Below are 12002 nucleotides of genomic sequence, written 5' to 3' on the forward strand. Positions count from 1 at the left end.
ATGTAGTGTGGTGTTCCCCACTTTGATACCACTTCTTGTCTGATCTGTTCTCACCGGCTATCATGTCAGTGGAGGTATGTATGTTTTGGAAGTTATCATTTTCCTAAACTCAAAATGTATTTCCAAATATACTTACCTCCAATGACACTCTCCCTCCCCACTAACAGCTGGTGCTAGTGACCAGAATGAGGTAAGTCACAAAAAAGTGATTTTATTGTCTGCACACAGTGCTTATATACAGTACCTGCATAGAGGGCGTGTGAGGGCCGGCGTTAAGTTTTGCAAATTATCGTATTTGACGGCATATAGGATGCACTTATTTCCCAAAATTTTGGCTCAAAAAATCGCCCTGCGTCTAATATGCAAAGTTGAGACCTTCCGCAGGCTAATCTTCTTCCTAATGCTCACTATCCTAGCATACGATCAGTACAGCATTCCAACTACGAAATAAGAAATAGGAAATTTGCATAGGCCAGACGCAGTCGAATTTTCAGCATCCTGTTAAAGGATGGAAGGTCTATCTATTAAAAGTGCGAATGCTTGTCCCTTCAGAAACAAGGTTTGGTCACGTCGTTTTCTCTTTACTGTGAAACTTGATATAGCGACCAACTTGTGTCAACAACTCGAAAAATGCACGGCCAATCAGTGAGCGAAGATAGAGATAGAGGCAAATTACAAGCAAACAATAGGGAATGCTACCGCGTGCTCCGTGTAATGTGCTGTTAGATGACTTTCACCAATATATGATTAAATACACTAAAAACTTTTTTTCCTGAATCTGACCTGCTGAAATGGGGGTGCGTCTTATATACCCATGCGTCCTATATGCCATCAAATACGGTAGATATTGCCGAGGGTAGTCGAGTGGGGGTATATAAAGATAGGAGAAAGAGAACACAATGTTAGATGGCAAAGATGAAGATCGAGAAATAGCTATTAGTGTCAGCGGAGGTAGGTATGTTTGGAAATACATTTTCAGTTTAGGAAAAATGATAACTTTTTGATTTACCAGTGGAAACAGCCCTCCAAGGCTTATAACGTTAAAGGCTGGATTTTGATACCTGTGGTGGGCACAGCATTGATAGCCTCTTGTATAGTTCTGTGCTTAACAAAAGAGAAACAAATCAGTGGATAACAGTGGTCCTGCTGGATCAGCTCCTACTTTATAAAGCTGTTTGTTTTTACCATTGTTTTGTGTACTATTTATAGATCTCAAACAGTTGCTTGGTACGTCATATCATTAGTCTGTTTGACATATGTTTGTGTATTTGGATTCCAGCTATATGACTGGTCGGTATAAAAACGATGGTATTTTTATTTTATAATTCCTTTTTTGTCTGTTTAGGAGATTGTACAGGAAGCATATAGATTATTTACTTAAGCCAGAAATGCCTTCGTCCAGAAGTAAAGGAGCTATTGGTGGTGCCCATTCTCTTGTGCGATGTGTATTTTGTGAAAAAGTATTTGTTCCCAAACTACAAACTGTCGTCAGTTGCCTTTCTACTAGGTATAAGAAAAATATTCAGCTAAGAAACAAATAATTTTTTTCTCTATATAACCAGTGAAATAATTTATTTTTTAAAACTCTTTCAAGATTTTAAAATCATTTATGTTTTTTCTGTACACAGTTAAGTGTTTGTTCATCATAAAAGTTTACTGATTTTTTACTTGAAAGAAGTAATTAATTGAATAATATTATTTTACAAATTTCAGGATGAAAAAGTGACTAATTCAACAAATTATTTTTTTCTGTCCTAACGATTCTTAAAATAATATAATTTTAATGCTTTGTCTGTTTTCCCTACTTTTAATTTCAGTAAACTTCGGGGCTTATAACATTAAAAATTGGGATTTAATTCTTACTGGCAGACAATGTATTCAGCCTATTGTGTAGTTTTACATGAAAAAAAAATTTTTTTAATTAATTGAAATGGTATATATAAATGTTTATAGATATTTTCTGTGTTTTTTTAACTTAAAAAATTCTTGTAATACATTTGTTCACATTATTATTGATGCAGTACAGTAACGTGAGATTGTACACCTTTATTTCTTCACCCAAGAAGAACCTTTTGTAGAGTTTTTAAAATTGTAATAAATCTTTTAAAGTAGAACTTATTAGGGTTTAAACTTTTTTCTATGTTTCATTTATTCTTAGTGATATAATGAAGCTACATTTCCAACATTGAATTTTATATTTTAAATCCATACTTTTGTGTATAAATTAATTAATGCATATTTTATGTCTTGATGTTCCAGAGCTTTTATTGATAACAAGGGAGAAATTTCATATGCACACAAAAGGTATGTTTATGATTTGAAACTTTTCAGTAAAATTGAATGTGAGAGATATCTTCTTGAATCATGAATTTAGATTCGGTATGGTTTATTTACTGTACTAAGTGACTCATTGTATAATTGTGAAATTCGGTTCACAATGCAGATTTAAAATAATAATAATATCCAAGAAAGGGTGTACATATTTTTCTGTTTGTTAGTATCTTAATAACTCAGCATTTGTTTTTATATTGGAATAGAAATATAACTGTTCTACTTTAGTAATTGAACATTTTGTCATCAGGGATCAAAACTGGAATAAGGATAATTACATACAGATGCTCTTCAAAGAACTGGGATCATGGAGTCAGGTTTTTTGGCGTCTTTGGGGACTAGTCAAGTGTCTCACTTGTTCTCGTTGCGGAAAGGACTTCCCGTGCTCTGACCTATACCGATGTCGCTATCATCCCGAAGCAGCACAGTATCCTGAACAGCTTCACACCAGATCTCGGCAAGGCTTTTATCCTTGTTGTGGGAAGAGGGCTTTAAAGTACAATCCTTTAGATCCTCTAGGGACTTCTATGGTACGTTTACATATAAAATATTGTGACTTTAAGACTGCATGTACGTTAATTAACAGAATGATTAGTTTGAAGATTTTCATTAAACAGACAATTTTCAGTTTGGTGTTACAGAACTTCACACCCTTGATTTAAAATGGACACAAAGATTTTGTTTAAGTTGCCTAATTGGGAAACATTATTGGAGTAATATTGGATTTTGTTTAAGTTGTCTAATTGGGAAAATTATTGGAGTAATATTGGATTTTGTTTAAGTTGCCTAAGTGGGAAACATTATTGGAGTAATATTGGATTTTGTTTAAGTTGCCTAATTGGGAAACATTATGGAGTAATATTGGATTTTGTTTAAGTTGCCTAAGTGGGAAACATTATTGGTAGTAATATTGGATTTTGTTTAAGTTGCCTAAGTGGGAAACATTATTGGAGTAATATGGGATTTTGTTCAAGTTGCCTAAGTGGGAAGCATTATTGGAGTAATATGGGATTTTGTTCAAGTTGTCTAAGTGGGAAGCATTATTGGAGTAATATGGGATTTTGTTTAAGTTGTCTAAGTGGAAATTACTCCAATAATGTTGTTTCCCACTTAGGCAACTTAAACAAAATCCCATGAACAAAATCCAATATTACACCAATAATGTTTCCCACTTAGGCAACTTAAACAAAATCCCATATTACTCCAATAATGCTTCCCACTTAGACAACTTAATTCCCATATTACTCCAATAATGTTTCCCACTTAGACAACTTTTTTGTCTTAGTTGCCTAAGTGGGCAACATTATTGGAGTAATATGGTATTTTGTTTAAGTTGCCTAAGTGGGAAGAATTATTGGAGTAATATGGGATTTTGTTCAAGTTGCCTAAGTGGGAAACATTATTGGAGTAATATTGGATTTTGTCTTAGTTGCCTAAGTGGGAAACATTATTGGAGTAATATTGGATTTTGTTTAAGTTGCCTAAGTGGGAAACATTATTGGAGTAATATGGGATTTTGTCTTAGTTGCCTAAGTGGGAAACATTATTGGAGTAATATTGGATTTTGTTCAAGTTGCCTAAGTGGGCAACATTATTGGAGTAATATTGATGCAGCAATTTGTTCATAAAGTAAAAAGATTTTGGAAACTTTTAAAACAACTTCCATTTTTACATATACCATGCCGTAAAGATACAGGACGTAGACTGATTAAAACCATAGCTGTTGGAAGCCTATTGAGGTGATTAAATAATTAAGATCTTATTCAATGATTCCCCATTCTCCAGCACTTGAGGCTTACCTATGTAATGGACAATAACTACCCAAAAAACACTTTAAAAAAACTCCATAGACCTTTTTCAAAACATATCCCTTAATGCCTAAAATAAACACAACCTTTGTCAACCTTGTGTCCATGATTCTAAAACAATGTCCAGCCTACCTGGTGTACAATGGTCAAGGAGTATTATACGGAGAAGACAACCTTTAATTGCAGTTATCCTTGTGTCTATGTTACACGATATTCTATCTTCACATTTCATACCTACTACTGGCTTCTCATCTATTGATTATTGACCCTACTGCTGACATTAGGTGGTACTTAAACCTGTCCCTCTGAGTTTTCATTTCTACAGAAAATGTTTTAAGGTCATAGAAAGAAGAGCTACTTTAAAGGTTTTTATATTTGTAAAAATGTAACTTTTTACTTTATACTCGTGATAATATAATAGTTTTGATCAGTTATGAAAAGCAAACAGCAAATCTTTTTTTAACACCAACTATAAAGAATCTGAAAACATACAGCCTCCACTTACAGAGATAAATTAAGATAGTACTGTTCAGTAACATAACTACAAAAGATGGGCTCCCCCACATGAAAAAGTAATTAGGCCCCCTAAATTTATTTCCCTATAATTGTAGTTACATTTGTCAAGCCTTTCGGACTCTCTTTTGGCTCGTGCCCTCCCCACAATTGCAGATGTTGGGGGGGGGGGCATGCGTATGACACTGTTACTGTTAGAAGTATAGAACTTAAGTGTATATACATCCCCGTATTTTGTTTCTCCAATGTGTATATGTTCAGCTTACAAAGTGTTACTAAAGACAAGGTTATGATATCTTGAAGTTTAATTACTTATACGTACAAGATGAAAACATTTTTATATTCTTTCTTTAATGTTTGCCCAACAAATTTGTTGTAATAAAATTGTTTTAGAATATACCTTTATCAATCAGTACATAATGTAATTCTTCAAGAACTTAATTTATTTTGGCAGCGTTGAACTACTGAGATTTTAATCTTCTAGGGCTGTACGTATTTAGAACACACTGTGACGCAGGACTGTAAACAAACAACTATCTACAAAGAGCTAGTCAAGCATAAAGAGCTGATTTGTTTACCGCAGCCCGAGAGTCAGTCTTTGGCTGATGACGACAATGAGGCTTTTCTTCTGTCAACCATAAAAACAGTAGCAGTTTCTCAGAGTCATGCTGGAAGCCTGGGTTCCATGTCCAAGGTATCACACAATAATTATTAAATCATAAATATCCATTGGTCATTTCTTTTTATTCTCATAGTTTCTGCATAAGGATAGTTTGTTTGATATAAGGAGCCTCTTTATGTAAGTTTTAATGCTTTATTAAATCTGTTCATAATTATTGTGGGTTTTTTAATTGATCAATGTGAATTTAATTGGCATTACTGTGTTCAATGATTTCAATTTTTTACACGAAAGTTACAAATTCTTTGACATCTTTTGGAAAAGTTTAAACACGTAAAACGTACGCTTTGAGTTTGATTTCCATGTATACTGGAATTTTCTGTTTTATCATAAATTCCTATATTCAACTTTCAGGTCTGCTCTGTTTTTGGAGGTCCAGGAAAGTGGTCTCCTACAGTTACTAACATCAGTAGACATCCTAACCCAGGTAGTGTTTTTACTAGGCAGGTATTTATAACTTTATAATAACCAGTTAGACAGTTGCGAATGTTAGAGCTTTTCAATAAAATTGTTTCTTTCTTCTCCATTATGACATTGAATAAATTTTGTGAACTGCAGTTTTCAACATACAAATGTCACTGTGACATTCTCTGGTGCAAGTTTATCAGAAAACTTGACTTATAGAGCAACTAAAAGTTTAATGTTATTTACCTAATACTGATGTAGGTTTTCATTATTCACTGTTCAGTAGTGTCTTTTTTTATTAAATATTTTGTTCGTGTTATATATAAATAAGAATATTTTCATTAAGGTGTAAGTTATATGATTTTGAGAAGTTTTTGATTTTAAAGAAAAAAAGGAATAAAAATAAACTTATTTAATTTCATATGAAAAGATTATTTCCAAAACATACTTGCCTCTTCCTCACACTACAGCTATTACCCAGCTGTTAGGGTTTTCTTCCTCTACCCATCTAAACATTGGTCTGATTATTTCTTGCTTGCTCCAGTCTTTTATTCCCCACTTAATTGCCCTTGGCAATATCTGTCTGGTGACACTCTCCACCTACGTTAATGCACCCTGTATCCTGGTGCCGTATATAAACACCTCATTCAGATAATATTATCACATTTTCTTGACAAAGCATTCACTAATGGATTTCTCCGTACTACGACCTTTGGAGATATTTTGAGCGTTCTTTATGGTACCTAGTTGATTTTCGTAAAAAAAAATATTTTTTGCCAAGCCTATATATACGGCACAAATTCCCGGATTACTGTTTCCAGCACAGAGGCAAATCAGGTCTCTCCTATCCCACCTCTGATATCTAGTGTCGCTCAACAGTCAGGGGGGGGGGGGTCACTTCTCAGTTGAGGTTGTCTGTGACCTTATTAATAGTGATATGGAGATGTATGTTCGTTTACTGGTGTTTCTCCAGGGGAGCTCTAAGGCTGCACTTGTTGCGAGTTATCCTGGGCATTCTGGAGAGAATTTAGATTCGCTTTTTCCAGCTCCTTCCTTTACTCTCTCATGAAGCTAGTTTGGATCAGCTGCCTCTGGCTCCTTTTCTTCAGTTGGTCAATTAAGTGTGTGATGTTTTAGGTATTTCCCTAGTTGCATTTGAGTCTGTGCCTTCCTTGATGGCAGAAAAGTCTGAGGGCGAATACATAGTTCTCCCTCCATCCCCTGATATTGCAGTTCATGCAGGGAGGTTTACTGCTCAGATGTATGAAGGGACACCTGTGCCTTGTCCACCACGTTTGTCGGAACAACATGCTTTAGCCTACCATCGCCAGGTGGATGCATATTTAGACTCTCAAAGAATAGATCCACTTCTGGAAATGTGGGATTCCAGAACGGAGTCTGTGGTCAACCTGAATATATCACAATTTTGTAGGATTCATCTGACCCTAACTACGGTTCTGAGATATTAATTATCCCTCCAACTTTTGCCGGAAGCCTCTCAGCGATCACCACCTCAACTTGATGACGAGTTGGGACCATTGTTGGTATCTACCTTGGTTCGATTGTTAGCTTCTGCACTTTTCCTAGTCTCTTGGCTGGTATGTTGTTGGAATTTGTTGGGTAGAAATGCATTGTTGGAGGGCGTTTGTCTACCAGCTACTCTGAGGCCCCCATTCTCTGACTCTTGATTTTTTGTAGGCATTCCAAGAGTATTTGTAATCAAGGGTTGGTGTTGCCCATCTGCATTCATCCTTGTCGTCATTGGCTTCTCGACTTTCCTTGGCTCCTAGAGGGTGTCATAGTTCTACCCTTATTCGAATGTCTCAACCCCTGACATCAGCCCCTCGATCCATTGGTACCCTGAGTAGATTCTGCTCCTATCCACGAGGTTCCTTCACTCAATTGGAACCTGGCAGCAGTGACTACCATATGCCTTTGGGGTTCGCGGGGGCTCGGCTCCGTGAATTTCTGGATTTGTGGAAAATCTTTACCATGGATCCATGGGTACTACAAGTTTTTGCATCAGGATTAGCCATTCAGTTTACATCTCAAACACCATTATTCCCCCAACCTGAATGTTTCTGCCTCCTGCAGATCCTCGGATTTTGGAGATTTGTTGGTTAAAGAAGCAGTCGTCCCAGTTCTTCCAGGGTTTTATTCCTGTCTGTTGTTATGCCCAAGAAGATGGAAGACTGGCATCCGATCATTGATCTTTCTCATCTCAATCAATTTCTAGACCCTCCACGGTTCATGATGGAGTCATTTATCATTCTGTGTTGGCATTTTTTGCCAGGATTTTTAGATGACCAAGTTTGATGTTGCTGATGCCTATCTACACGTTCCTATAGCAGAGTCCTCCCGACACTATTTGCTTTTGTGCACAGGGGTCAGGTGCTGCAGTTCAGAGCTCTACCCTTTGGAATAGCATCGACACCATATGTGTTTTGCAGCATTGTGAGCTTATTCTCCACACCTCCACTTCCTAGGTCTGTGTACATGCCATTACATGTATGACTGCTGGCACCATCACGTCAGTTGGCAGAATGTCACATCCAGATTCTACTTTCAGAAGCAACCAAGGCAGGCTTTATTATCAGGGCTGAGAAACCTATTCTCACTTCAACACAATATATCGTACATCTGGGTGCCTTTATCAATATGTATATCAGTCGGGCTTAGCCAACTCTCATCCAGCTCCATGCTATGGAACAGGCAGTATGACTCTTATATCTCCTTCTCCCACTGCACGTATGGTTCTTTCTCTTTTGGGGATGCGGGCATTACTTAAATCCTTCATTTCTTTGGGACGAGCGCGAATGAGATCCCTTCAGTGGTCTCTATGGGACCAATTGGATTCTGTAGTCTGGATCAACATCTTCAATCTTGAGTGGTGATTAGATCGGAACAATACTATGATAGGTGTTCCACTGCTGCCATCTCGTCCAGAGATCTATCTTTTCACAAATACCTCTCTTCAGGGATGAGGTGCATATTTCAATGTTCAGGAATTCCCAGGTTGTCTATGGATGGATGACGAGACTTCCCTACACATCAATGTTTTAGAACTTCTTGATGTTTAAAGGGCAATGTCTCAAGGTCTGGACTTATTGTGAACAATTAGCTCTGAAAATTTCACAGTAGTCTCTTACATTTCCCGTCAGGGGGCACTCGTTCCAGATCTCTTTGTTTTTGGACATTGGATCTTCTTTATTGGGCCCACTTCCATCATTTGATCTTACTAGCTTGCCATGTTCCAGGGGTGATGAATTAGGTTGTAGATCAATTGTTTCAACTCAACTGGATTCTCTCAACAGAGTGGATGCTGCATTGCGAGGTTGTCTGTTGGATTTGCTTTCGGTTCAAGACACTGATAATCAATGTGTTTGCCACTTGTTGGAACATTCAAATACCAGCATTTTGGTCTCCAGTACCTCACCCTCAGGCATTAGCAATAGATGAATTCAGTCAGGACTGGACGGGATTGCACCTCTATGCCTTCCCACCGATTCATCTGTTACTCAAGAGTACTAACTATGATTCGTTCAACCCCTTGTCATGTTCTGTTGGTTGCACCGGATTGGGTGGCTCAACTATAATATCTGCATTTTTGTTGAGGCAGCCATGATCTGACATCGTACACCCAACTATCCCGAAGTAAAAGCTTCATGCATGGAGATTATATGGTCCTTTGCATGGCATTGGGGTTTAACTTCTAAGGTTTCCATGTATTGGTTTCAGTCTCTGCATAGTCCCATGATGGATATTTATCAACGGAAATAACACACATATAGACAATGGTGTATTACGAGGAGGTTGAACCCACTTTGCCCAGAAGTGCCAATCACAGCCCATTTTTAGATCTGGCTCTTTGACAAGGGTTTAGCATTTTCCACAATTGCCTTATATAAGGCAGCCTTATTTACTACCTTTAGATACTCGAAGAGACAAAAATTATTTTAGTCTAGTGCTCTCTGGTCTTCTCAAGCTGTTTTGGATCCTTTGTCCCAAAAGACCATTTCGGTTACCTAACTGAGATATTAAGGTGGTATTAGATGCTCTTTCTCGACATCCATTTGAGCCCTTAGCCTTATGTACCATGTATTAATTTACCTTAAGCACATGGTTGGGGTGTGAAGACGAGTGTTCATAATTCTAGACTGGATGAATTCTGTTTCCTCAGGTTGAGTATGGCATACAGGATCCCGTTATTCTGAGTTTGTGGTGCTGCCTTTTGGTGGTTAAGGAGAAGGTTTGTCTACTTCGGTGTTGCTTATCTTCTCATCATGATTCCAGTGGCTCTTAATGCATCACTCTATATCTACAGGTTGGGATTCACTCATACATATATAGACTGTGGTCCAATTGCTATAGCCACCAACGTGGGATATAGGGACCATGGCCCTATAATTCTAACCCTGAGTAGTGGAACCTTGACTGTCTGATTGGGGCCTGACCAATAGTGATGATCTCTCATGTACAACTCCACCTGTGATACAGGAATTAAGTTCCGGGTGAAGAGCATACCTGTTGTGGATGTAGTGCGGTTCCCCCACTAGGGTGCCAATCTTCTATTGACACACCCATGATCTATGCAGATGCTTTCTGTATAGATAATGCCCACAACGGCCTTTCCACCTTATCAATGTACGATTCTAGCTCTAGTGTAAACAGAGGTAAATATGTGTTGAAAATTAACATTTTCTTAAATTGAAAATGTATTTCCAGTAATACACACTCACACTCTCCTGCCCTTTCTCCCCACTACGAGCCAGTGTTAGAGACTGCAGATTACGTCAGACTCGAAGAAAGTAATAATATTATTTGAATGAGGTGTTTATACACAGTACCGGGATAGAGGGCACATTGATGTAGGTGGAGAGTGTCACGAGACAGATATCACCAAGAGCAATTAAGTGGGGAATAAAACACTGGAGCAAGTGAGTAAAAATCAGACTGATGCTTAGATGGGCAAAGGAAGAAACCCTGGCAGTTGAGTACTAGCTGTAGAGTGAGAGGAGGTAAGTATTATTGGAAATACATTTTAGATTTAAGAAAAATGTCAATATGCATCTTCATATAATGTTTAGTTTCTCTTAATTATTTATTTTACTCCAATTTTTTTTCCTTAAAACTTCCAATTAAATTAAACTCTATAATGTTATCAATTGAAATGCTTTTTAATAACCAAAATTAGTGGGTGATGCAATCCAGGTTAAACAAGTTAAAGTCAAGAAGTTATGAAGTTACACTAACGTACATAACTGTATATTATTAACAAACTGATTGTTTTTACATCCAACTACACTATTAAACTGAGACATTCTGTTTGTAAACCTAACCGGAGTTTTGTTTTCTTTTATAAAGTTGTCATTGAGCCAAACAGAGAGAAGGATGAGGCTTCCCAGAGCCAAGAGGTTTCTTCTCAAAGTACAGTGTACAGGTTTCACCAGACAAGGTAAAAGCTTGATGAGATCATATAGGTTAAAACAAATGAGTGACTAGGAACTATTTAACCTGGTGAGCATTTCATGTTAACTACAGTGAACGTATACAGTTTGCTTATTAGTTTTTTGTACTTTGAACTGTTAAAGGCAGTTAGGTATAATTTAATATTTGTTACTCTTAATTTTGGTTTTATTTACTCTTGAAACAGAACACTTATGTGGACCCTGTTGAAGTAAGTATAGTGTACGTCTTCAGATATTATAGGGGATACAGTGAATTAAGTAAATCATTAGGTAGTACAGGGGACACTGTTACTTATATAAATCATTAGGTATTACAGGGGACACTGTTACTTATATAAATCATTAGGTATTACAGGGGACACTGTTACTTATATAAATCATTAGGTAGTACAGGGGACACTGTTACTTATATAAATCTTGAACTATTACACAGGATACAATAAGCTATGTAGATGAGAGTATGGGTGTGTGTTTAATATATAAAAGTTGTTAAAAATGATCTCTGTAGATATGTAGGATAAGTTGACTCACTGGATAGAAAAGTGGCTAGATTTAAGAAAGCAGAGGGTTGTTATAAATGGAGTCCAGTCAAACTGGATTAATGTCACAAGTGGGGTACTTAAGGGATCAGTGTTAGAACCTTTGTTTTTTTCTTATTTACATCAATGAATAGATAGAGGAATGGTTTGTAAATTACCTAAACTTGCTGGATTAATGTCACAAGTGGGGTACTTAAGGGATCAGTGTTAGAACCTTTGTTTTTTTCTTATTTACATCAATGAATAGATAGAGGAATGG

The 12002-nt window shown here is 36.9% G+C and overlaps 1 protein-coding gene across 1 annotated transcript in view; it reads left to right on the top strand.

Moving 5' to 3' along the window:
- The window catches only part of LOC106475984 (uncharacterized protein KIAA1841-like), a gene marked incomplete at both ends in the record, with an annotated part of 20802 nt that extends 9611 nt beyond the window's left edge, over nucleotides 1-11191 (top strand). Inside the window, 6 exons of the mRNA XM_022379976.1 lie at nucleotides 1346-1507; nucleotides 2260-2304; nucleotides 2582-2861; nucleotides 5137-5346; nucleotides 5686-5758; nucleotides 11101-11191. Coding sequence (XP_022235684.1) covers nucleotides 1346-1507; nucleotides 2260-2304; nucleotides 2582-2861; nucleotides 5137-5346; nucleotides 5686-5758; nucleotides 11101-11191 — 861 coding nt within the window. The remainder of the gene's footprint in view (nucleotides 1-1345; nucleotides 1508-2259; nucleotides 2305-2581; nucleotides 2862-5136; nucleotides 5347-5685; nucleotides 5759-11100) is intronic.
- Nucleotides 11192-12002: the final 811 nt, after the last annotated feature.

Source organism: Limulus polyphemus, unplaced genomic scaffold (assembly GCF_000517525.1).
Source record: "Limulus polyphemus unplaced genomic scaffold, Limulus_polyphemus-2.1.2 Scaffold9576, whole genome shotgun sequence".
Classification (NCBI taxonomy): Eukaryota; Metazoa; Arthropoda; class Merostomata; order Xiphosura; family Limulidae; genus Limulus; species Limulus polyphemus.